At 44.3% G+C, this 26,028-nt stretch overlaps 1 protein-coding gene across 3 annotated transcripts in view; it reads left to right on the plus strand.

Annotated features, from left to right (window-relative positions):
- ROR1 (receptor tyrosine kinase like orphan receptor 1) overlaps nucleotides 1-26,028 on the plus strand; it is a 447,550-nt gene that overhangs the window by 30,415 nt on the left and 391,107 nt on the right. The window contains exon 1 of one of the 3 annotated variants that reach the window (XM_077892083.1): nucleotides 9,153-9,623. The exons of 1 other annotated variant lie outside the window; for it this stretch is intronic. In XM_077892083.1, coding sequence (XP_077748209.1) covers nucleotides 9,536-9,623 — 88 coding nt within the window. In that variant the 5' untranslated portion in view covers nucleotides 9,153-9,535. Of the gene's footprint in view, nucleotides 1-9,152; nucleotides 9,624-10,260; nucleotides 10,393-26,028 lie in introns of those variants that run through there. One more of the 3 variants, XM_077892082.1, reaches the window with a different exon arrangement.

Here is a 26,028-nt window from a genome sequence, read left to right on the forward strand (position 1 = left end):
TTCCATGGAAAAATAATTGTTTATATTTTTGTTTATTTAGTTTTATATATGTTTATACCAATTCATCCCAAAATTTCCTCAAAAGTAAAACTTTCTCTGAGGCCTAAATTTACCTAAGAGTCTATTAGATGATGCTTTTTCTCTCAGAGTCTTAAGACTTCTTTCACTCTTGGATAATTTCCTCTAATCAGTTATTCAGTTTTCCTCCTGGAACATGCCTACATTGTCATCCTGAAAATACCTTTCTTCTCTCTTTTTCCTAGATTTAATTTCCTGAATATGGGCATATATCCTCTGATCATGACCTTAGAGAGGGTGTGTGGCAGGCTGAGTAATGGCTCCCTGAAGATCTTTGTGTCCTAATCCCCAGAACATAGCAAAAGGGACTTTATAGATTGAGTAAATTAAGGATTTTGTGATATTATCCTGGATTATCCAAATATGTCCTATGTAGTCACAAGACTTGTTATAAGAGAGGAGATGTGAATGTGGAGGCACAGTGAGATTTGAAAAATGCTATACCACTGGCTTGGAAAATGGAGGAAAGGGCCACAAATCAAGGAATGCAAAGCATGGACTCTAGAAGCTGGAAAAAACATATTCTCCCCTAGAGTCTCCAGAAAGAATCAGCCTTGCCAACACCTTGACTTTAGCCCAGTAAAACTGATTTTGGGTTTCTTCCCTACCAAACTAAGAGAATAAATGTGTATTATTGGGGCAGCCCGGGTGGCTCAGCGGTTTAGCGCCGCCTTCAGCCCAGGGCCTGATCCTGGAGACCTGGGGTCGAGTCCCACGTCGGGCTCCCTGCATGGAGCCTGCTTCTCCCTCTGCTTGTGTCTCTGCCTCTCTCTCTCTGTGTCTCTCATGAATAAATAAATAAAATCTTTTTTAAAAATGTGTATTATTTTAAACTACCAAGTTTGGAGTAATTTATTACAGAGACCATAGAAAACTAACGCAGAGTACATGGGAGATACTTCTGAGGCTTTGCATGTCCCAAATATTCTTTTCTCACTCTAAATGATAGTTTAGCTGAGTATAGAATTCTAAGTAGAAAATAATTTTCCTTCAGAGTTTTTAAAGCATTTCTCCAAGGCCATTTCTTTTCATTTCAGCCATAATTATTTTTAATTTCCAAGACTATTGTTCATTGCCTCTTAGTCCCCTCTCAACCACCTGATGCTCTTCTTATTTCATAAAAGCAATATCTTCACTTATCTTTCATGTATGAATGATGGTGTGTGTGTGTGAGTGTCTGTATGAGTAAGTTTTCTTCTACCTAAATAGTCTATTGCTTCCAAGTTGCTTTTTTCTTGTTTATGTTTACTTCTTTTATGTTTCGAACCTTTCCTCAAGGGTGTTCTTTGGCTGTCAGCATGTATCACTTTATTGAAGTAGAATTCACATACATTAAACTAACTATATTTAAAATGTGTGATTTGATGAGCATGTCAGTTATTAAGGGTTCTAAGTATGTGAGCTGGGGAGAAAGAGAGAGAGAGAATCTTTTTTTTTTTTTCTTTTTTTTTAAATTTTTTATTGGTGTTCAATTTACTAACATACAGAATAACCCCCAGTGCCCGTCACCCATTCACTCCCACCCCCCACCCTCCTCCCCTTCTACCACCCCTAGTTCGTTTCCCAGAGTTAGCAGTCTTTACGTTCTGTCTCCCTTTCTGATATTTCCCACACATTTCTTCTCCCTTCCCTTATATTCCCTTTCACTATTATTTATATTCCCCAAATGAATGAGAACATATAATGTTTGTCCTTCTCCGACTGACTTACTTCACTCAGCATAATACCCTCCAGTTCCATCCACGTTGAAGCAAATGGTGGGTATTTGTCATTTCTAATAGCTGAGTAATATTCCATTGTATACATAAACCACATCTTCTTTATCCATTCATCTTTTGTTGGACACCGAGGCTCCTTCCACAGTTTGGCTATTGTGGCCATTGCTGCTAGAAACATCGGGGTGCAGGTGTCCCGGCGTTTCACTGCATCTGTATCTTTGGGGTAAATCCCCAACAGTGCAATTGCTGGGTCGTAGGGCAGGTCTATTTTTAACTCTTTGAGGAACCTCCACACAGTTTTCCAGAGTGGCTGCACCAGTTCACATTCCCACCAACAGTGTAAGAGGGTTCCCTTTTCTCCGCATCCCCTCCAACATTTGTTGTTTCCTGCCTTGTTAATTTGCCCCATTCTCACCGGTGTGAGGTGGTATCTCATTGTGGTTCTGATTTGTATTTCCCTGATGGCAAGTGATGCAGAGCACTTGAGAGAGAGAATCTTAAGCAGATTCTAGCCCAGCACTGCAGCTAATGTGGGGATCAATCTTAGGACTCTGAGATCATGACCTGAGAGAAATCAAGAGTTGGACGCTCAACCAACTGAGCCACTCAGGCACCCCACTACGATGAGTTTTAATGTATCTATACACCTGTGAAAACATCGCCATATCAAGATAATAAATCTAACCATCACTTTCATGCCATGTCCTTATGCCTGTCTGTCATCCATCCTTTCATTTCTCTGTTATACGCTTTTTTGTCACTGTAGATTAGTTTGCACTTCCTAGAATTTTATAGAAATGAAATCATGTAGGGCAGCCCTGGTGGCTTAGCGGTTTAGCACCGCCTTCAGCCAAGAGCCTGATCCTGGGGACCTGGGATCGAGTCCCACATCGGGCTCCCTGCATGGAGCCTGCTTCTCCCTCTGCCTGTGTCTCTGCCTCTCTCTCTCTCTCTCTGTGTTTCTCATGAATAAATAAGTAAAATCTTAAAAAAAAATGAAATCATGTAGTATATATTTTATATAAAAATCTATCTTCTTTTACTCAGCATAATTTTTATATTTTATATTTTAATAACATTCCTTTTATTGATAAATAGTATTTCATTGTATGAGCACATTGAAGTTTATCCATTTACCTGTTGGTAGACATTTGGATTGTTTCCAATTTTTGGCCATTACAAATCAAGCTGTTTTAAATTTTCATATGAAATTTTTTTGGGGGTGGGGAACTATTTGGCCCAGTTGTTATTTTATAGATGAGAAAATTGAGGTTGAAAGAGGTCAAATGACTTGCTTAGGGCATATAATATCCATGACAAAGTTTGGATATCATTGCAACTCTCTCAATCATCAGTAAATTGTTTTTACTCACTTGACTATATAATTCATATTGACATGACTTGGATTAATTAATTCAGGGACTACTTATTAGCATCTATTAATTTAAACTTTCATTAATTGCATAGACTAGGACTAGTTAGGGTGCTTCGCTAGTATATTGGTTCAGTTTAACTAAGTTTAAAATGCTTTCCTGGGGTTGCCTGGCTGGCTCAGTTGGTAGAGCATGTGATTCTCAGGATCATGAGTTTAAGCTCCACGTTGGTCATAGAGCTTACTTAAAAATAAATAAATAAATGCTTTTCTGTAGTATTTTCTCAGATCTATGCTATGTGAAAATAAGTCTGGTATTTTTTTAGGACTGAAATGATATCCAAAGCAACATTTTAAGATGGAGTTTTATTACTTCTACTTGAGGAGGCTCTGTTAATTGCCTGGAATAAAGACTGTTCTTGATGACCTCTATGTTCCATTCTAAATATTTTGATAAAAAACACATTTGAAATTTAAAATATGATCATTGTATTAAAGCACAGGATTGTATAAGTCCCTGAATTAGGAATCAAGTCTGGAAAACATAACCATTATAAATATGTGCTAGTTGAATACATTAAAAGATGGAAGATGAGTTGTCTGAGTCTAGTTCATGATGGGGCTGAGAACAGACATGTTTGCTGCTGTAGGCTTGAGCAGACTAGAGATGGGGATACCTGGAATTAAACCTTCCCACTGGGACTAGAGCAGGTCTTAGGTAATGGGCGGGTGTCCAATCCAGCAGACATAATCCAGAGCCCAGAGGATTTGGATGACAATTGGGCTGTAACTGATGTATTAATTGAGAGTCCTCTGAATAAGGTCTTCCAAAAAGAGAAGGAAAGATTTGTCAGTGCTCATCTAATCTTGTCTGGGAGCCAGAGTGACCTGGTTTTGGTGCAACTGTACCTGTTGTCCAATAGAAACAGGTACAGAGAAGAAAAGTATATCTAATTACTTTTTTAAAAGCCTCTAAGACTATCCAATGCCCTTTATTCATGTTCTTTGTTCATTAAAACTCATTTTCCTTGATTTGCTCCATGTGAAAGTCTGTATGGACATATGTATTGATTTGTCTTGGATAAATACCTAGAAGTGGAATAGTTGGCTCATGTGGTAGATACAAGTGTAGGTTTTAACTATACAACTATTTTCCAAGGTGATTGTACTATTTTACATTTCCATCAGCAATGTATGAAAGTCTAGTTTCTCCACATCCTTGCCAATACTTGATATGGTTCATCTTTTTAACTTTAGTTACACTAGTAAGTATGTAATAATCTTTCATTATGGTTTTAGTTTACATTTCCTTGATTAATAACGATGTTGAAAATCTTTTCATGTATTTCTTTGTATTTCTTTGCCATCTGTATTTCTACTTTAGTGGTGTTTGTTCAAATATTTTGCTCATTTAAAATTTTAGATTTTTGTCTTTTTATCATAGAATGGTAAGAGCTTTTTCGTATATGCAGATGCAAGTCTCTACTTGGACATATATTTTGCAAATATTTTACTCCAATGACTTACTTTTTATTTTCATAACGATGTCTGTTGAAAAGCAAAAGTTTTTAACTTTGAAGAAGTCAAAGTTTTCAATATTTTTGTTTTGTGGTTCATGGCTTTTGTCTCTTCTTTAAAGAAATATTTATCAAATCCAAGATAACTAAGATTTTCTCCTATCTTTTCTTTCAGAAGTTGTATAGGCTATCCCATTTTGGTATTGGTTTTACTAAAAATCCCCTACTGTTCATGAATTTCTGATGATGATACTAGATTGGGGAGATGTTACACACGCACACACATGGCAGCACAGAGATATAGCATGGACAAGAAGGGCACATGGACTATACAGCAAGAAAGCCAGTTTGTCTTTTTATCATCTTTTTTTACCCACTGTACAAATGGAACAAAACATATCAAATCAAGGTTGTATTAGAAATCCACGCTGTATGATCACCAAATTTATATCCTTCTTGTACCCCATAATGTAGAGGTTTGAAGAAAAAAAGAATAATAAGCAACGATTTATTGAGTAGGTGCCATGCCAAACACTGTGTTGGGAACTTTATAGTCAAGGTACAATATATATTATTTTATACTTAAAATGATTTTATATTTTGGTTCAATTATTATCTCTTTTTTCACATGAGCATATTATAACATAAAGAAGTAAAATAACTTATTCAGATCATCTGACCAAGTCTGTCTAATGCTAGATCCATGTTCTTAGTCATCAATAATAATAGCTAATAAATATTGGCTGCTTACTGTGTGATAGACCCTTTACAAGTACTAGCTAATTAAAAAAAATGTTTAAAGTATTAACTAGGGCAGCCCCGGTGGCCCAGTGGTTTAGCGCTGCCTTTGGCCCAGGGTGTGATCCTGGAGACCTGGGATCAAGTCCCACGTCAGGCTCCCTGCATGGAGCCTGCTTCTCTCTCTGCCTGTGTTTCTGCCTCTCTCTCTCACTCACTGTGTCTCTCATGAATAAATACAATCTTTAAAAAGTAAAATAAAATAAAAAATAAAAGTATTAACTAATGTAATCTTTGGAACAAAAGTAGATAGCAGGTATGACTATTATGCCTTTTTACAGATGAGGAATCCGACATACTAGACTCCAGTTCTCACAGCTACTAAGAGCAAAATCAGGATTTGAATCCCTGTAATCTGGCTCTTGAGTCTTTAATTGTAGTCACCATGCTACTCAGTTTCTCCAAGAATAATTGATGGCTGTTTTTGTTGGGTAAATCAAGCAAATGCCCCAGATGAATCTCCCTCTCCAACAACTTTTTCAAATGTTAGGTAGTTTCTTTTACACCCCTCTTGGCACCTGCCCTCAGTGACTTGTCACTTCCCTGTTCTTTCTCAACCTTCCCACCATGACTTACCCTGGCTATACCTTCTAAGTGTCCATGGTGATAAACAGAGCCATGTGTGTGCTAGTGGGAGAGGCCTAGGTAGGTGACTGCCTCCGTAAGCAGCAAGAGCCTCAGGAAGTACCTTAGGAGTCTGAGCCAGGACCCTCTAGAGTGGCTCCTCTTGGACTCTAATCCATTTGCATCCACCACTGGGTTGGTTAAGGGAGAAGGCAGGGCCATAGAAGACCCACAGGACCCATAGGTTCCTTATGGGTTGCCTATAGCTTTTGGAACATCCTACCACTTAAGTATTGTGCAGAGAGAGATGTGATTCAGGCTTGAGTCCTACCGTTTTGCCTTAATTCTTGTGACTTTGGGCAAGTTTCTTAACCTCTTTTCATTTTAGTTTCTTTGTTCGTAAAAGAGAGAGACAAGACTGACTTCATAGGAATTTTGATGGTCTAAGTAACCATAAGCTCTTGTATGTAAATAACAATATAATAACATCTAACATTTATCAAGTGCCCAGTCTGTGTGAGATACTCATAAGAGCGCTTTTCATAAATTAACTCATTTAAAGTTCACAATATGGAATAGGTACTATTATTATCATCATCACTATTTTACAGATGAAAGACCAAAGCCCAGAGAACTAAGATATTTGTCCACACTCAGCAGAGATCAGGAAACCTGGAGCATGAGCCTCCGCAGCCTGATCCTAAGCACTGGCATTTAGTAACTTGCATAAATATTTCCTTTGTCCTTTAAAAACAAAACAAAATAAAACAGGAAGAGGCTTTTCTAACCCGTTCGTTGAGAACTAGTGTGTTAGACCTAAACTTCAAGAGATCTGGGATGCCCAAAGGAGTGTTTACCCAGGTCTGGACCAGTTGAGGTAAGGTTCCAGTTTTGGCTCTGACCAGCTGTGTGACCTTGGGCAAGGAAGTTCCACTTCCCTGAGTCCCACGTTTTTCTTTTATAAAATGTTGAAGGGGGTATGCTAGTTAATTTCCAAGGCCCGTTCCAGCTGTCACATTCCTCACGTCTATGATTCTGTGATTAAGTTCCTGGAAGGTTTAAGTACTGATAAAAGTGCCATTAAGTTCTGTATACTCAGCACTGGCAGCCTTCTGTTACCTAAGATACCTGGGACCAGCAGTTATGGGGTGGGGGTGGGGCTGGGGCTGGGGCTGGGGGCAGGGTGGGTGGACAGGAAAGGCTCCTTGTCTGGAAACTATGTGTTGTACTGTAGACCAGGGAGACTGCTCAGCAAAGTGCAGTGTCACCGAGTTTCCTCTGATTCCGGGCCATAGTGTATCGAGACTGACCATCAAAGACAGTTTCCTAACAAGGGAACCTTGTGCAGTAAGTTCCTCAGGCAAGTGACCAAATAATTGAGACAGGATTGAATGGGTCTCAGGCAGAGAAACTTGGAGGACAAACCTATTTGGGCAATGAACTGGTTGACCCAAGGCCTCTCTGTCTATCATTCCTTGACCTCAGGTCAGAGTGGTAGAAAGGAGGAAAGCTACAGAGGCAGCTGGGGGCACTCTTGCCCTGAAGTCTTGGAGATGAATAAGTGACTGTTTGTCCCACATGGGTTAGTCATTCACCTGCCTGAAGGCAGAGGGCTGCGAGTCTAGAGTCTATGACCTGCTGGACATACTTTGGGCTACAGGGTCCTTGCCCTCCATATGGTGACTGCTCATTATGAAATCCTAAAGCTGGGTTCTTAGAGGTGATTGCTGCAGCAATGATGACCACTGCCACTAACTGAGTGCTTGGCATATGCCAGGTCCTGGCCAAGAACTTCTAGCCTCGTCATGGTATAAACACTGAGTCTTAGCTTGGCCACCCGTTGTCTATGTGACTGGTGGCAAGTCAGGTACTCTCTTTTTGCATTTCAATTTCTACAACTGTAATATGTGGGTAATCTATGTAAAAGTGCACAGAGGCAGAAAAATTTATAATGACTTAAAAAAAAGTCAGTGGAAGATTCATGAACAAATGTACACAAAGCACCAGGCCAATAGGAAGTATTCAATAAGTGATTATCATAGACTTGGTTTTTGGTGTCCCTCTAAGGCAACACCGACTGCTGTCTCTATTGCTCTAGCATCCAGAGCCTCAGGTAGGGCTGCAGCAGTGCAGGTACTTACCACTGTATATGATCAAGGGGTCTCTCCACGGGGAAAGTCAAACTGTCCTGAGGTTTTTTTTTTTTTTTTTTTAAGATTTTATTTTTTTTATTAGAGAGAGAGAGAGAGAGGCAGAGACAGGCAGAGGGAGAAGCAGGCCACACGCAGGGAGCCCGATGCGGGACTGAATCCTAGGTCTCCAGTATCAGGCCCTGGGCTGAAGGCGGCGCTAAACCGCTGAGCCACCCAGGGATCCCCTGTCCTGAGTTTTTATGTATCATAAAATTCACAACACTTAAGCAAGATACACAGACAAAACATACTGTTAGTAGGAGACTTTAATGACCCCCTAGGTCCATAGTAGAACAGCTGGACAAAACGATATGCAAAGATACAGAAGGCCTAAATGTAAAGAAGATAAAATTGAGATAGTCACCTATCTCCACCTTCTGAAGATAGAAAAACTCCTTCTTTCAAGCGGCCACAGGACATTGACAAAAACTGATCACAGAGAAATCCTCGGAGGCGGTACAGACGACATCGATTTCAATACAACGAAACTAGAAATTAAAGACAAAATGGGAAAACGTAAGTCCCTTGGGTCAAAGAGGAAATCAAAAGGGAAACCGTGTGATACCAATAAACGTCCTGTTATCCAGAGGCCCACAGCTCCCAGGGGCAGAGCCGGGACGGCTGGAACCGGGGTCTCCCGGTGGAGCCATCAGCCTGGTTTGCGAGTCGGGGCAAGTCTCCCTGAGCCTCGACTTCCCTCCCGGTCAGAGGGCCCCCCAGGTTCGCCCGCGGGGTTTGAGGCGCGGTGGGGGGAGGGGCGTGGGTTGCGGGGCACGTTCTGGAAGTCAGGGAGGGTGCGGGTGTCGAGAGACGGCAGCAGAGGGCGCTGGGTCGCCGGCCTGGGCTCGCGCCTGCCATTGGTCGGGCTCGGGCGCGGGGCTGGAGAGTTGGTGCAAAGTGACAAGTTGAGGGAGGCTGAGAGCCAGAGAGCGAGCGCGCCGAGCGGGAGGAGCCGCCGCCGCCGCCGCCGCCGCAGCCGCCGAGGGAGCCCCGGGACGGCAGCCCCCGGGCGGAGGGCGCGCTCTTCCGAGAGGCCGGGCCGGGCCGGGCCGGGGGGACCCGCCCTCGGCCAGCGCGACCCCGACAGCCGGGACTGACCGGCCGCAGGGCCGGGGAGCGACCCGCGCGGAGCGAGGGAGCAGGTTAGGGGGACAAAGAACTTTGCAGAGTCCCCCGGCATCCTGCGGGGACAGCGGCCGGAACGAGGAGGCCGGGACCCCGGGCGGAGCCCGTGGATGTTCTGCGCGCGGCCTGGGAGCCGCCGCCGCCGCCGCCGCCGCCGCCGCGAGAGGAGGAATGCACCGGCCGCGCCGCCGCGGGGCGCCCCCGCCGCTCCTGGCGCTGCTGCTGCTGCTGCTGGCTGCGCGCGGGGCCGCTGCCCAAGGTAGGAGCGCGTCCGCCCGCCCCGGGCCCGGAGCCGTCGGGGGGCTCGCCAGCGCCACCGCGGGCGCCCGTCTGCCCGGGGGCGCCCTCCTCGGCGCCCTCCTCGGCGCCCCGCCGCAGTTGTCAGCGCTGACAGGAGGCGTGGAGGGCCCCGCGGGGCGGGCGCGGGCGCGGGTGGGGGTGGGGGGGCCCTCCCGTGCCGTCGGTCCCGCTGCGTCTCGCGGACCCCGCCAGCGCCCTGACCCGTCCGCGGGGCCGCCGTCCCGGGAGGCGCGGTCCGGGAGCCAGTTGGTGCCCTCGGCGGTGCGTGCGAGAGCCCAGGCCGGCCGCGCACCGACCCGAACAAAAGCCCCGGCCTCCCGAGGCCCCGGCGGCCTCCCGGATCCACCGCCCCCGGCCCTCCTGCCTCTGGAGGCTCACGCCGGAGGCCCCAACGTGCGCGCTGCCCCCGTCGCCGCCACTTTGTGCAAAATGTGCTGTCAGAGGCGGCCTGCAGCTCCGAGTGCTCTGAGCGTGCACGTGCGTGTGCGTGTGTTGTGTGTGCGTGTGCTACACACAAGCCGGGGGCGGGCGGGGGGGAGCCATCTAATGCATACTTGATTTTGGTAATCTCCAAAGACAATTGCAACAGTTAGAGAAAGACTCCACCGAAAGCCCGAGCGTCTCAGTTCGCTGCGGGAAGCTCGGATCCTTGCTGCGTCTAAGCCGGTACACAATGAGAGGGAAGAGCCCGGCTGCGCCTGCGGAGACAACCGATTCATTCTTTGGAGGTTGGAGGGGGAAAGTTGATTAAAGTCTCCGGGGTCTGGGGCCTCACTTTTAACATGCATCCCTTGAGGGGGGTGCTGGAGTCCCTGGGTTCAGCCCTCCCTGCCCAAACCGGTGCAGATTAATAGGTCCCTGCTCTTTTATCATGCATCTTTCATTTTTTTTTTTTTTTTTAAGTTAGTGCTGTGCTTTGGAAAAGAAAAGACTTTGGGCTATTTAGCAGTTGAGGGGAAAAGATCTATTCGCTGCGTAGACTGTGGTTAACAGAGTTAGTTTTTAAGATCTGGCTGGTGGTTTTCGTTGTAGGGACGCACTCTGGAAGGAAGTTGCCAGCGAATGTTGATTTCTTAGAGTTGGGTTTGGGGAAGTGAGAACCACATTTTCTGAGAGATATTCTAAGATTGATCCCGTGGTGAGGTCCTGAGATTCCTCAGGGTAAATACAGCTCCTAATTGTGATTAAGATGTACATCAGCAGGGAGTGCACCTTCCTGATGAAAAATACTAATGAAATGTAAACAGCTTGATCTCGTGGATGTTTGCTTCCTTCGGAGATGCCAAACATCTGGCCCCAAGCCACAACACCTGGGTGAAAAGTAAAAACTGGGCTATACTGACTAAACCGTGGAAGAAACATCCTTCTTAAGTCAGGTTGCCCGGCAAATTGAAGTGAAGATAATCGGGGCAGGACTCCTAGCTTGAGTCCTTGATGAATTTGATTATTTCCTCTCTCGGCTTCTTTTACTTCTGCGCAGCCTTTCAACAGTGGCTGCTTTTGGATCATGAGGGTGAGAGTGGGGAGGAGCGAACCTTTCTTCGGTCACCTGCCTTTAAATGAATGTCCGTGCAATGATTTTGCTGAGTGTAAGACAATTTTGTTATCAGCAGTCAGGCAAATTCTGTCTTGTTTAACTGTCTACAGGCTTTTGAAATTAAAGGAGAGAGAGAAAAAAAGAGTATTGCCTATTCCAAACAAGTCAATAGTGAGGTCAAATCTGTTATTATTGTCTTACTTGTCATCTTATAAATCCCTTTCCATTTTTCTGAATCCTTGATCTTTTCTCTGGGGGCAAGTTTTCCAGTGGAACTCCGATTTAGTTTCTTGTCTGATTCAGAATTCTTAACCCAACCAGTGGCTCAAGAAATCAGCTTAAGGGGGAGATAGATTTCAGTTACTTATTTTAAAAAATGCTCAGTAATTTGTCCCATTTTTTTAAAAAAATATTTTGTTGGCCAAGAGAAGCAAACCTTTACATTTACTTTTTCTGGCCTATGCAGTGTTGATCTCCTCATCTACCTCCTACCAATCTAGCACTAAACCTTTCTGGGAAGCAGAAGCCATTAATACTGTGTACCCAGAGTCAGGGCCTTAGGAACCCACCTGGGCCTTTCTCAGAATCCTGTAGATTGTGTGGTTTGCCTCTTAGACTCAGAGGAAGGTGGCCTGCTACTGTGTTTGCTGTCATTTCATAAACCTTCCAATGCCATTTTAATAGGTGTCTGTCCTGTCTACTTTTAGAATAGGAGTCTCTTGAGGGTAATAAGACTGTCAGCTTTCCTGGTGAAAACACTGAAAGCCAAGTTAGCCAGCCCCAACTTTATTGGAGATGGCTAAAAATCCTCCCTAGGGGAGCCACACAGAGGCTCAATAGACAAAGGGTTTGGTCTAGCTGCCTCTGGCACAGTGTTGGAAATATTTAATCCTCAATATTGATTCAGCATACCTGGTAGGCTGTTTTGCTACTCGGATGCTGGGATTATCTTTCTGATATTTACTTAGGAGTCTTTTTAAAAAACTCAAACTTGGTCTGCATTTTCCTTTCTCCATCTCCTGCCTGGTGAGCACAGCCCTCAAATTAGACTTTAAAGTTTATAAGTGGTGTGTCACTCGCATCCATTAGTATCTATTTTGGCTGTGGTTTGCTGGAGACCACATAGCCCGTTTTGAATATTTTTGAAAATTTTATACAGTATCCTATGTAGAAAGGAATGCTTTGTAGCCTATATGTGTATTAATGTAAACGTATGTCTACATATAAATGACATATGTGTACACATCTATACAGTAAGTGGTCCATACATTTTTGTTGAATGAATGGAGAATAACTTTCTTGGTTGCATGTAAGACTGTGGTGTAATATTTGCTTTTCTTAGTAAAAACGTAACGTGACATACTTTCAAGGACTTTTTCCCTCTCTTGCTCCAACTTTTAGTATGACTGGAGTATAGTAAAGTTAACCGTAGAGCTTAATGGTTATGAGCATTGGAGTTTAACAGACATGAGTTTGAATCTTTTCTCTGCCATGCGCTGGGATGGTCGCTCCATTTTTCTGAACCTTACCAGAGTGTTAAAAGAGATTTAAAATGAAACCATGTATGTCAAGTACTAGAGAAAAGCAGCCAGCTGAGAGGGTCTTAAGTTGGGGTACCTGAAACCAAGGATATGCAACCCCCCCCGAAATAATATACAAAAATTTCTCTGCATTTTTGTGGTTGTATATTTCTAACTATAATCTGATGTCCTGAAAAAACAGCAATCCCCAAAAGATAGAAACCATTGATTTGGAGGGTTTGATGCCTGGGGCAGTAAGTTGCCTTCCGGGGTAGGTTGCTGGGGCTTGAGGGCTGGTGGTGGGTCCTGGGCCTGAGCCTAGATCTGCACAATTCCTGGAGCCTCTACCTCTCCTCACTTTCCAGTCCCTCCCTCCCCCACCCCCCCACCACCTCCAGGCCAGTTGTTACTGGGCTTAGGAGAAGCTGAAGAATGGTGCCAAGTCCTTTGGCCTCAACTAAGTATGTATTTCCCTGAATCCAAGCATTCTGAAATGCCTGTTTATACAATTGATTTAACAAACACTTGGGTAATCCTTACAATGGGCCAGTGACCATTCTGAGCAGTTTGCAAATATTAGTTCACTGAATCCTCCCCACAGATCTACGAGGGGGATGGCATAATTAGCTCATTTTAATGTAGACACAGAGAAGTTACTTTCTTAAGGTGACATGGATTGCTGGGCTTCCAAACCCTGTAAGAGTTCATGCTCTTCCCTGCTGCCTTACACAGTCTCTCCTGGTTTAAGTCTTTAAAATTTACACTATGTCTGGGCCAAAGGTGCCATTTCCCCATGTTTTCCAAGAGCAATGGGATGTTTTCTTAGCTATATCTAGGGGTTACAAGAAATGATCAGAGACAGCCAATTTCAATTTTTCTTTCTGTGCTGGAGTTCTCTGAGCCAGTCTTGCTGCAACTCTGGGTTTCAAGGGGCCTTTGGTGGTCTGCACCTCTGACAGGAGGAATTACACTGTTGTACTGAACTGCAACTTTGATGCGGTTTGGGGAGTGTGTCTGGCAGTTCTTTCCAACCAGTGATGAGATGCATTTTGATGAAGTGCCTTTGTATTTGCATCTTGGTGTACAACTGGGGTTGTAGGCTGAGCAGAGTGATTTATGAGAGTACTCTTGAGCGGGAGAGCTGGCTTGCCAGTTTCCAGGTCCCTATGTAGACCAGACTGGCAAATCCAGCCCCAGCTAGGAAACACTCAAATCTCTGAGGCCTTCTCTAACAACAGGGCCTCAACCTGGCCTTCCCAATTCCCCCGAGGTGTGCCAGGAGAAACTGTTCTGGAGACGCCCTGAAGAGAAAGGAATAGTCTTCTAGGAGTCTGAGAAGGTTCTCTGGAGTTGAGGGGGAGGGGATGGCAGGGGGTGGGGAGGGTGGGGAAAACTCTTCGAAATCCTTAACTAAATGCAGCTGCTTGTTACACGGAGCCTGACTTGCATGCCAGGAATATCTAAAAAGCTAACGAATACAAAATAAAAATAAACAGCAGTAAAAAGGCTCTCTCTTTGTTGCAGTAAGCTCGGTTGGGGTTTTCAGTTTGTTTAGGAATGGGATAATTGTGGCATCCACTTTATTTTGGTAAGGCAGTGAAACGTGGATTGATGTTATGTCATTGGGATGCTCCCACCACCTGAACTTTTTCCTTCACGCTTCCCCCTCAGAGCGCCCAGGCATGAACATCCACCGGCCCGAGTCTCAAACTGTTGCCCCTGAGTGAATTACACTGGAAGAGGGCAGATAATTTAATGGGATAATCTTGGCAGGGCCAGCAAATTTCACACCCCATCTCTCACTAATAGAAAGGCAGTAGAAGGCTACAACATCCTCAGATGAAAAGGTTGTATAAAAAGGCTCTGCTTAACAGTAACTGTCTGTCCATAAATAAGGTTCCGTAAGGTTTTGATCCAAAAGCTGTTATTAAATACTGATAAGCCAAGCCTCATAATGTTTGGCCCCTTACATTTCCTTTTTTCCCCCCTTCTCTCCACAGAATCATAGATTTTTTAAGGGGGGGAAGGGACCTTAAAAGATCAACCAGTTCAAGCTGTTTATTTTCTCTAGTATTGCTATGCAGAAAGGACCTTCCTTTATAGCCATTTAAAGAGGTATTGTGGAGGAACAGAAATGGAATGGGATTTGGATCCTGACTGACTAGGGTTTGAACTAGGGCGTTGCTGCTTGCTGGCTGTGTGAACTTGGGCAAAATTCCTTGAACTTCTGAGTCTCAGTTTCTCTCTGAAAAATGAGGATAATAGTACTGTTTGACTTACTAGGTTTTTGTGGGAATTAAAGGGGACAATGAGCAGAAAACACCTAACAGTGCCATGGACCTAGTAAGCACACAGTGTGTTAGCTTACTGTCATTATCAGAGGTTTGCTGGAGAAATCACAAAATTTGGCTTCTAAGCAATGATCATTATGCTCTAAGATAGGAACCAAGACTGAGAGAGCAGCAATTTTTATAATATTTTAAGACACTTGAGTATTTTATTTTACAGGGTGCTTGTAGACACTCCCGAACTGAGCAGTACCCAGGCCAGTGCTGGGGACCCAGATGGGAGATTCCACAGTGCGGTTTTGCAAGCCTTAAAACAAAGGCTTTTTTTCAGAACAGTGAGCTCTTTGGGGAAGAGCAGCCCCTCCCTGGTGCTTGGTGTAATTCCAGAATCCTGCAATGGGGAATGTTACATTTCAGGGACCTCCACTTGTAATCTGACCGTTTTTAGCTCCAATATCCAAATAATCTTGCTGAGCACAACTTAAAAGAGAAGGATAATGGCTGGAGGAAAGAATCCTGAGGTGCTCTGTTAGCCATTTAAAATTTCTGAGTACAAAAAAAAAAAGTTCACATTACCCAAAGAGAGAAGAGTAATGAAGTGTGGGAAGGGGGAGAGGAGATAAAAAGAACTTCCAAAGACCAAGACAGGGTTTGTCTTTTTTATTTTTGTTTTTTAACAGTAAAGTTGTCATTCAAAGTGTTTCATCTCACACTTATTATTATATGTTTATTTTGTGCAAATACAGTGTTGGTGCCCAGGAATCAAACATTACCCTCGCCCTTCAGGAGAGATGGAGGAGGGAAATTCTCACTTTTTGAAGAAACTGTTAGGTGCCAGGCATAGTTCTTTATAGATAGCAGGTTTTTATGTCCAGCAGCCCTTTGTGATTGGACCTCTGACCCCATTTTACAGATATGGAAATTGAGTCCCAGGCAGTATCTTGGTGAACCTGAACCTCACACAAACTATTAAGTTGGGATGTGGCATTTGAACCTAGATGTTGGAAATCGGTATTTTGACTCAAGTGTGTATTATTTCCACTATCTTGAAGTATAATTGGGGAGATGGGATGAACAGACACGTATCTCCATGTGCCAACGTGGAAAATGCTTAGCACCTTGTCTTGTACGTAGTGAGTGCTCAGTGAGAGTTCTGCTGTAATTAAGTAGCCAGAGAAAGGCCCCACCATGACTTATCTGCCTCAAAAGCCTGTGCTCTTAATTTTTCCACTGTGTTCCATCTCAACAGGCATGTGATTGGAAGAGTGGTGGCTGTGTAGTTCCTAAATGGAAAGGACAACACTAAGACAATTTCTATGGAATCTTTCCCACCTGCCCTAATCCAGATTTTGGGGCTCAGCTCTGCTTTGGGTGGGGAAGGGAATTTGCACAGGTGTGTATTTGGAGAGAATCATGATGCCTAATCATGAAGTATAACACTCCTGGAGCTCTGGCTAGGATCTATCATGTTTCCCATTCTTTCACTGATCATACATTTTTTTAAAAATGATTTTATTTATTTATTTGAGAGAGAGCACACGAGGGGGGCAGGCAGAGGGAGAGGAAGAAGCAGACTCCCTGCTGAGCAGGAGCCAGCTGCCTGGGCCTCCTCCTGGCCTCCATCGTGACTCTGGATCCCCGTCCCAGGATCCTGACCTGAGCCAAAAGCAGATACTTAACCAACTGAGCCATCCAGGCGCCCTGATCATACATTTTCTATGCACTTACTGTGAGCCAAATATTTTGCTACTCACTAGAGATATAAGGGTGAATAAGGCGAGGTCCTTGCCTGGAGTGTTTTTCAAATGGCAGATCTATGGCAGAGATTGCTAGCTGATCAGAAAATCTGTTTCCATCTCTTCTTGGTATCTTGGTTAGACTACATTTCCCAGTTCTTTGGAGTTAAGTGAGGCCAGGTGACTAAATATTAGCCAATGGAATGAGATTAGAAACAATGAATGTCACTTACAAGTGACACTTAACAGCTTGGCCCTTAAAAAACTTCTCAGGCAGGATTGCTAGGATTCTGAACATGGTAGTGTAGAAATCACGTGTTGAGGATACTGCAAGATACATACAGCCCGGAACAGCCTGGAATCTCCCTTTATCACTGCACTGTGGAAGCCACATGCCAGTCCACACTTGTTTAGGTTTTATGTGAGGAAGAAATAAGCTTTTAGGGTAGTAAAGGCTGAGATTTCAGAGTTATATCAGCTATCACTGCTAACATTACCTCTATGGAGCTGACATTATATATATTTAGGTCCCTGTTGATCTATCTCTCCATCCCACAGTGCAGCAGTCAGGACCAGCATTTTTAGATAGAATATAATAGGACATTTCAGAGTACGTTACATTAACGAAATGAGTACTGTTTTAGGAAGCTTTAGCTTCAGTTCTGCTTTTGCTGATTTGGGTTTTATCAGGCTCATGCTCAAAAGTTTGAAAGCCACTGGTCTAGTAGAAGCAGACAAACCAACAGCTCTGTTCCACGGAGTGTAATAGTTATGACAATAGTGGTTAAGTCCTCTTGAAATGGAGACTTTGTTAAGGAAGTGCCTAGGGAGCAGAGATGGCAAAATGGGTTCATTTTTCCTGTCAATTGGTATTGGCTGCCTGCGGTACAGTGTTGAGAAGGAATCTGAGGTTTCTTCCAGGATCCCTGGGAGAGAATGCTGTGATCTGTAGCAGCATTTGCCCTGGGCTTGCGGAGGAGGAGTAGAGGCTCAGAACTAGCTGGCATCTGACCAGTTCACATAGAATCTGGGCTCCTTCCAGTGGATTAAACCTCTATCCAAATTATTTATGGCACATATATGGTGGCTCTAGCACCGTGCTAAGCACTGTGGAGAATCTAGGAGCACTATGACTAGCCCTTGGGGAGTTTACCTTTTAGGGGCAATAAAATAGGCACTTGTGAAATAATTATACACCCAGTGAGTACAGAGTTGGCAATTATAGATGCAGAATGCTGAAGAAGGAGAGGTCTTTCAGGAGGAAGTGGGATATGATGGGAACCTTGAAGGGTGGGGAGGATTAAGATGGGCACAGGAGGAGGGGAGCTAGACATTCTGTAGCTGCTCTTGTCTCTCCATGGACTTGCCCTGGCTGTCCTGGCTTCTTAAACTGGGCCTTCACCCTGGAATAAGGCTCGTTTTTATGAGATGGGAGAGTAATGGAGAAAAAGGAGGACCTTGAGTGGTGCCTGTTATGTTTTTCTGCATATGAAGGAGGGTGGCTGGGGGAGCATGGATTCACTGGGAGCATGAGGATTTACCTTTCTCTCCAGAAGATGATCCCAGAGAGTTAAAAATGCAGTCCTTTTCCAGGCTCCTTGTGAAAGGAATAGCATGTCTGCTGCAAGAGTTTTTTTGTTCTGTGGTACAGGCTACTAAATCTCTGTCCACATTTTGCCTCCTTGATGAAAATCATAATAGTGTTGTAATGATTAACACATCAAGCATCCTGTATGCCAAGAACCTTTTCAAGTACTTTAGGTATTTTAACTCCCTCAGTCTTCAGGGAACACTATGAGGTAGGCATGAATTATTATCCCCATTTTCCAGATAAGAAAACTGAGGTACAGAGAGGGTAAGTAACCTGCTCTAGATCACACAGCAAGTTAAGCTTACCAGAACCAGAATTTGAACCTAGTTATTCTGAGTCCGGGGCTTTGTCCTTAAGCATTATGCCATACCGCAGCTCAGTGGTTTTTTTTTTTTTTTTTTTTTAATCTGATGATTCACATTCTCTGTAAGATCCCAGCCAAATAGCTGAGTTAAAATGATTATAATTAAATCCTCCATTTGTATAGGGTTTTTCAGCTTACAAAATTATTTCATGTATAATGTTACCATTAATTTTCCAAATAATCCAATAAAACAGGATTTTTTTTTCTTTCTCTTTCTCTCTTCCTTTTAATATTAGGCATGGGAAGTTGGCAGCTCACCTAAGGTCACTGTTGCTGGTGGAATCTGCTGGAAACCCAGCCTCTTTGACTTTAGGCCCATAGTGCTTTCTGCTTTAAAAGACTACCTATGTTTGGAATTCATGACTCTAAGAGACTAATACATGTCTATTTCCACTGTACTTTTACCAGCAAACAAATTTTCCTGATTCTCCTTAAATCAGCTATTTTTTTTCCCCAGAAATGGTTGTAAGGCATCTGTAGATAGGACCTGGAGCTAGGATTCCTGTAACCCATGAAAATTCACTTGCTATTAGACTGGGAGAAGTTACTTAAAGACAAAGAGTGTCCTAAGTGGTTGGTGATTTCAGCAGGGGGAAGAGCCATTGGTGAAAGGGCTTTGTTTGGTATCAGAAGGTCTTGGTGTGAAACTGGATTCACTGCTTCCCTGCCAGTAAATTGCTTGACCTCTCTGAGACTCGCTTTCCTCACCTGTAAAATGGGAGGCATAATGGTGTTCATGGTGCTTGAAAGGTTTGGGGGTGGGACTATGGGAAGTGCTTGTATAGTACCTGGGTCACGTTCCAAGTGCGCTCTCACTTAGTCCTAAGAATTAAATGGAAGCCAGCAAGAGAGCACTTCCTCCTTTGAGCTTTTCCCAGGATGTGATGGGGCAAAACTGATGAACCTTGGCATTTTGTGGGCCTTTATTTTATAATATAATCAGTATTATAATATAAGCATCTCTGGGGCAGACCTTCCTAGCACTTGGAACTTTTAGATTACAATTATGTTAATATTTGCCATGGACATGACTTTCTTATGCTCTGTGAAGGTTAAACACCCTACGGTAAAATCAGATCCTGCTGCCTGAAATCCTAGATTTCCTTGAAAGGCTCCTATCTGTTCTTCGTGGGAAACTGACCCCATTTCCTGATGGGCTTAAGTGTACATCAAAGCAATTTATTCTATTTTTTTCTCCATAAGAGAGATTATATCCTCACCTCTTAGATTTCACTCCAACTTGGGTATTTAATAGTTTTTACATCATTTTCATACTCCCTGAGAGTACTGATTGTTTTTCTTTCCCCACCTGAACTCTTGTGTGATGAACGTTATGGATTCCTCTGGAAGGCATGCCTTCAGAAAGTAGTGCTTGGGGCACCTGGGTGGCTCCATGGTTGAACATACGACTTTGGCTCAGGTCGTGATCCTGGGGTCCTGGGATCGAGTTCTGCCTTAGGCTCCCCGGAGGGAGCTGGTTTCTCCCTCTGCCTATGTCTCTCTCTGTGTGTGTCTCTCATGAATAAATAAATTAAATCTTAAAAAAAAAAAAAAGTAGTATTTAACTTAGTGGTGGCTGTTTACCTCCTCCCTTAGAAGGATTATGTGCTGTCTAGGAACTTCAGTTCCCAAATGTTGCCTGTTTGAGAGTAGCTGTGGAGACTGCTGACAGCAAGAAGCAACATTTTTTGATGATGTTCTGAATGGACTGGTGAGTTACCCTCTTTCTGTCTATGCTGCTCACAACCCTCTGCCCACTCACATCTGCTGTTCTTAAACTAAAGAATCAAGTGCTTTGCCTGTGGCCAGATAACCTTCAGAGAATCTCCTATCTGCTGGGTGTGTGTGTGTGTGTGTGTGTGTGTGTGTGTGTGTGTTGGGGGGGCTCCTCGGGGACCCCTGATAAAGGACATTTCTCTTCCCCACTGAGCAACAAAGGCCTGGAGCTGAGCATACCCAGTTTGTTCTACCTAATTCATCAGTGAGTTCCTGGGTCATACTGTGTGAGCTTCTGCAAGAAGTAGCTAGTAAAAGGGCACAGAGAGAGTCCAGCACCTAGCACTAATTTGTTTCCCTCCCCATGTGGAGAAGGAAAGCATTCCCTCCTCACACTGGCTTACAACTTGATTTTTTTTTTAAGGAGTAATTGCCAGATTTCATGGTTTTGTTGGTGTTAAAACTATATACATAGATGAGATGGTCGAAATGTTTTTTAAATAACTCTCCCACATCTTTGCCTCAGGACTCAGGTTTAGAAAGTTTCTCAACCGACCCAAGGCGTTGGTGAAAGTGGCTTCCCCCAGATTCATAGACTCAAGTCACCACGACAGTTGGTCTGTCTGCTGTGTGGGTGTAGAGGAACGAAGGAAAGAGGGGCCCTGAGAGGCAAAGCTCTGTCACCTGTCGAGTGATGTGTCCTGTGTAAACTACCAAGAAGTCACTGGCAATTCCATTTGGTTAGATATTTATTTAGCAACTAAAGTGGATGCAGGGATCCCTGGGTGGCGCAGCGGTTTGGCGCCTGCCTTTGGCCCAGGGCGCGATCCTGGAGACCCGAGATCGAATCCCACGTTGGGCTCCCAGTGCATGGAGCCTGCTTCTCCCTCTGCCTGTGTCTCTGCCTCTCTCTCTCTCTCTGTGACTATCATAAATAAAAAAAAAATAAAAAAAAAATAAAGTGGATGCAGAAGAAATATACGGCAATATCCTCTCCCGTAGGACATTCATTGTTTTTGTTAGGCAATATTGAGACCCCTAAATGGTATGAGAATAATATTAAATCAAACTTCCTGTTCTGACCTTTGCTTAGGGCTCTTTCTCTGTCTTGCAGCTTCTAGAAGCCATGTACTCTAGCACCTGCCCCATCTCCCTGGCACAGCAGGGTCACCCTGGTCCCTCTCCTCATCTTTCCTTGCTGAAATCTTACTCTTCAACTCCCCAGTCTTCCACATTCAAGAATTCACCTTCTGCCTTCCTTCCCCTGTGCCCCCACATTCAGCCAGTATTTGCAGACGCCACCTAAGTCACACTCACCTATTCTTATTTAGCCCAGCACCTAGATCTTAATCTTTGTGATCATAGTCACCATCATTTTTTGAGCATCTACAATGGGGCATACATCTGGCAAGACATTTTGTATTTTGTAGCAGAATCCTATTATTTTATCTCTCCAGAATTGTTGCTCTTTCCCTCTCACCTCCTCCTTCTGCTCCTTTATCAGTTGGGAAAAGAAACTGCTTTTGCCTATATGCTGACCTTGTTATGGGGAGAGTGCCGATTGTAACCTCTTACCCCTAGCCTCACTATGATGGGCTAACCCTGGGATTTAGGAGTGGTTCCTTTGGGGCAGGGAAGCTAGGAGACACCCTCCGCCATATCTCTGCCCTGGAAAGAAGCTGGTGTGAGGGAGAGAAAGACTTTGATGTCCAAGGCAGGCATTCCAAGAGGTCTGGCAGTGGTCCAGTGTCATCTCCATGTCTCTGAGATTTTCTGCTCAGAGCCCATAGACTCTACTTTGGATGAAGTGACTATCCCTGACCATGCACACAACTTACCTCACTAGTGATCACAACAAAATGAAATGGAGTCATTATTTTTAACCCAAAGGAAGCGTTTTTAGTGCTTTTTCTCATGGGAAAATATGTCCAATAAAAACAAAATCATAAATGTAGTATGAAAACAATAATCATCCACAATCCTGCCATTCAGAAATAATCTCTGATAGTGTTTTCTATACATATTTGTATTTATAAAAGGAAGTCACACTTTTATTCCCAAGAGAAAATTGAGACTCAGAGATGTTAGGTAATTTCTCCCTCAGCCACTTTCCTTTCTATTCACTTCTGTGTGAGCAGGGACCTGATCTTATGTCAGTTAATTACATTTCACTCAGTAGGAAATCACTAAGTATGTGTTGAGCAAATGCTCAATTCAGTGTAATTGAGTGCCACAAGGAAGGTGCGTACAGTAAGTTTTGTAGATCAAAGAGAGAAGTGTGCATGGTTCAGAACGACTGGGAGGGTTTTCTGAAGGAGGTGGAGATGGCGAACCAATAATAAATTGTTTCTCTCCAATATGCAGTGTCCTGGGAAGTCAAAGCTGGAAAGCAGGGACACCTGTCAGAGCTGTGCACTGCCCCAGACTTAATGACTACATGTGAGATTTTTTCTGAAAATGCAAGAGGGATAGAAGTGAAAGGTGTCCATGTGGACATGGCAAAGAGGGCTGAAGAAAGAGATACATAGTATCCAGAAGGAAATTCATAGCTATTGGGGCTATAGGGAACCAAGTGTAAAGAGATCAAGGAGGAAGTGAGCGGATGGGGACACAACCAAAAATATTACCAAGGACACATCAACAGGACTTTGGGGCTGCTGCCTCTCTTGGGTCTCATCTGGCACCTTTGTACATGGTGGCTTTTCCATGGGCTGTCCCCTCTCACAGAAACGTCCTTCCTCAACCTATCAGCTACCAGTGCTTCTGCTCTTCTACTTCACTGTAATTTCCCTGACAGGCCAGACTCAATTGGGTTCCCACTTACTTGCTTTGATAGCACCCTCTATTTTTAAATACTATTCGTTGTAGTGTGTAATTAAATATTTATTTGTACAGCTGTTACCTTTTCTATCGCTGGGTTGGATGCTTCTTAGAGTAAGGTCTGAGTCTGGATCACAGCCAGCACAGTGCCTGGTGGCCCTTTGAATCGACTCTACTTACTTTTACTAGGCTTTGGTCTTACTTCCTAGAGGCTGGGATACTTCCAGCTTGCTTTGCTGTTACTATCTGGCCATTTAAAAATGCATCTTTGAGCAACTGAAAATCTCAAGGCTATCTCTTCCGAAAGATGAGGAATTCAACCCCTTAAAAAGTCAATCTGGACTCAATTAAACCTGCTGTGGGCTCTCTTTGCAGGGAAGCAGTGGGCAGCTCGAGAGCTGGGCTGTTTTCCTAAGATGAAAAATCTGTGATAACTCTTCAGTTCTGCTGCTATAAATTAGGGTCACTCTGTCCTTAATTGGCAACAAATTAAAATTCTCCCTTACAGTCCTCCTCTTTCTCTTCTTTCATGTTTGGGGGAAGATGTGGAAAATATTGGCCTCTTGCCACAGGGGAGAGGGCACTGTGGCTGAGGCCACAGGCAGGTTTGGGCTGTGAGGGCCGCCCGGGAGAGGGGGTGGTGAGTGATTCTTCCCTGCCCTGACAAACCTTCTCCTCCCTCCTTTGGCTCTGCTCTTCCCTTCCCTTTCTTTCTTCAGGAATTTTGAGAGGTCTCATTACTAGGGAAATATCCCCCGGGGAACTCTTACTCTCCCTTCTTTCGACTAATAAGCAGAGGGGGAAAATTCTCTAAGTTTGGAACTTGCAAGCAATCTGGATGCAAAGATGGCCAGAAGGGCCCGGATGTCCTTGCATTTTGTACGGCACCTCTTTTTAAATCCCTCGAACCGTCTGCTTCAGGCTGGCCTACCTTTCCTTCACACAGGAGGGAGGAAAGGGAGCTTAACCAAGCTTTGGGTAGGTTTCTTGGCTGCTGAGGCAATGGTGGGGGAGAGGAAGAGCTGGAGCTGGGTCAGTTCTTGCCCTCCCAGTGTTAATTCAGGAGGGTGGTTGGTCGGCATGTGCACTGAGTGGGGCTTCCTGGGTGCCGGACGCTGGGCTGGGGCTCCCGGCACTTCTGGTGAGAGCTCCACGGCTGGCCTGGTGGGGAGCACGACCGCTGAGCAGTAAGGACTTGGGCACCGGGTCTGAAAGCGTGGAGGGGGGCCGGCTAATCAGGGTTTGGGATTGGACTGGCTCAGAGGGCATCACGAAAGGTCTCAGGGAGGCTTTGCTGAAAGCCGGAGTCTGGGACGCCCTCAAACAATAACCCATCACGCATTTTTTTACACCATTGATAATAATGGATGGGTTTATTTTGACAAATGAGTTAGCCAGGATCTGCTGTCTGTAATGTTCGATGTTCAGCTGAGTGGTAAAAAGCATTTCCCAGGCCCGTCTCTGTAAACCAGCCCTTCTCAGGGAACCTCAGCTGCTCTTCCAGAGCCAAAACAACTCAGAGGGAGGCCGAGACCCTTCCACCCGAGTGCTGGAGGTAGGGGTAGGGTTCAGAACCCAAGCCAGGCCTCTGCCTCTCCAGGAAGTTGCTCTGCTCTGAGTTCTGGTGTCTCATTTCTTTGTCTCTGTGGTGGGGATTATAATGCCTTCCCAGAAGATTATGGAAGATTAAAGGAGATGAAGGATGTAAAAACACCTGGTAAACTTTCAAGTTTTATCTGAGATCCAGGGGTCAGATAGCAAGCAAGAGTTTGTCTCCATTTCTTGGTGAATGGACCCATGAAGCTTCCTTTATTCATTCCACAAATATTTATGTGGCTGGCACTGTTCTAGATGCTGGGGGTGAAGCAGTAAACAAAACAAAGGCCCTGCTCAGGGAGAGGTCTAAAAATGGAGAAATATATGTCCTATCAGATTACAGTAAGTGCTGAGGAAAATGAAGCAGGGCTGGAGAACCTGAGAGGTGAGGAGTGATGCGTGGGGTGGGCACCATTGTGTGGGGTGGCAGGGAAGACCCCAGGATAAAGTGACTCTCCAGCAGAGACCTGCAGGAAGTAAAGGCTGTGGGTGGCAGGGGGATCCTTCAGGAGGGGAGGTGGGTGGCTGTGTGTGGCAGGGGGATCCTCCAGGAGGGGCCAGCGAGTTCAAAAGTCTTGAAGTGCTCAGGAGCGTGTTCTCAGTTAACAATACAACAGCCACTGCTATTACCACTAGGAATGTTTGTAGAGTGCTTACCTGTATGCCAAGCAATAGGCAAGCATCACCTCACAAGCACCCCATCAGGAAGGCTATGTTATTATCATGCCTATTTCATAGATAATGAGATTAAAGCATCACCAGCAACAGGCTAAGCATTCAGAGGAGAGGCAGCAGAGTGTATAGGAGGCAGCTCTGCACAGAGGAAAGAATGCATGGTTTGAAGAGAAAAGAAAATCTGCGTTTGGGCCGTTCACCAGCTGTGTAATCTTGGGCAAGGTGCTTCACCTCTCTGGGCCTCAGCCATCTATTTTGTAAAATGGGCTAATAAAATCTCAGAGGATTTTTATGTATATTAAGTGAGAAATTAGATGAAAGGATTCTGCAAACTGCATAGCACCATGAAAATATTACTTTACTACTACTACTACTACTACTACTACTACTACTACTACTACTACTATATGACTACTGCTTAGCCAGGTCTCCTTCCTAGCCTTTTGAAAAGAGAATGAATGAGCGAGAAATGAAAGTTTGTAACTTTTATAATTCTCTTTGTTCTTTCCTGACATTTTATG

The sequence above is a fragment of the Canis aureus genome, chromosome 3 (assembly GCF_053574225.1).
Source record: "Canis aureus isolate CA01 chromosome 3, VMU_Caureus_v.1.0, whole genome shotgun sequence".
In the NCBI taxonomy this organism is placed as follows: Eukaryota; Metazoa; Chordata; class Mammalia; order Carnivora; family Canidae; genus Canis; species Canis aureus.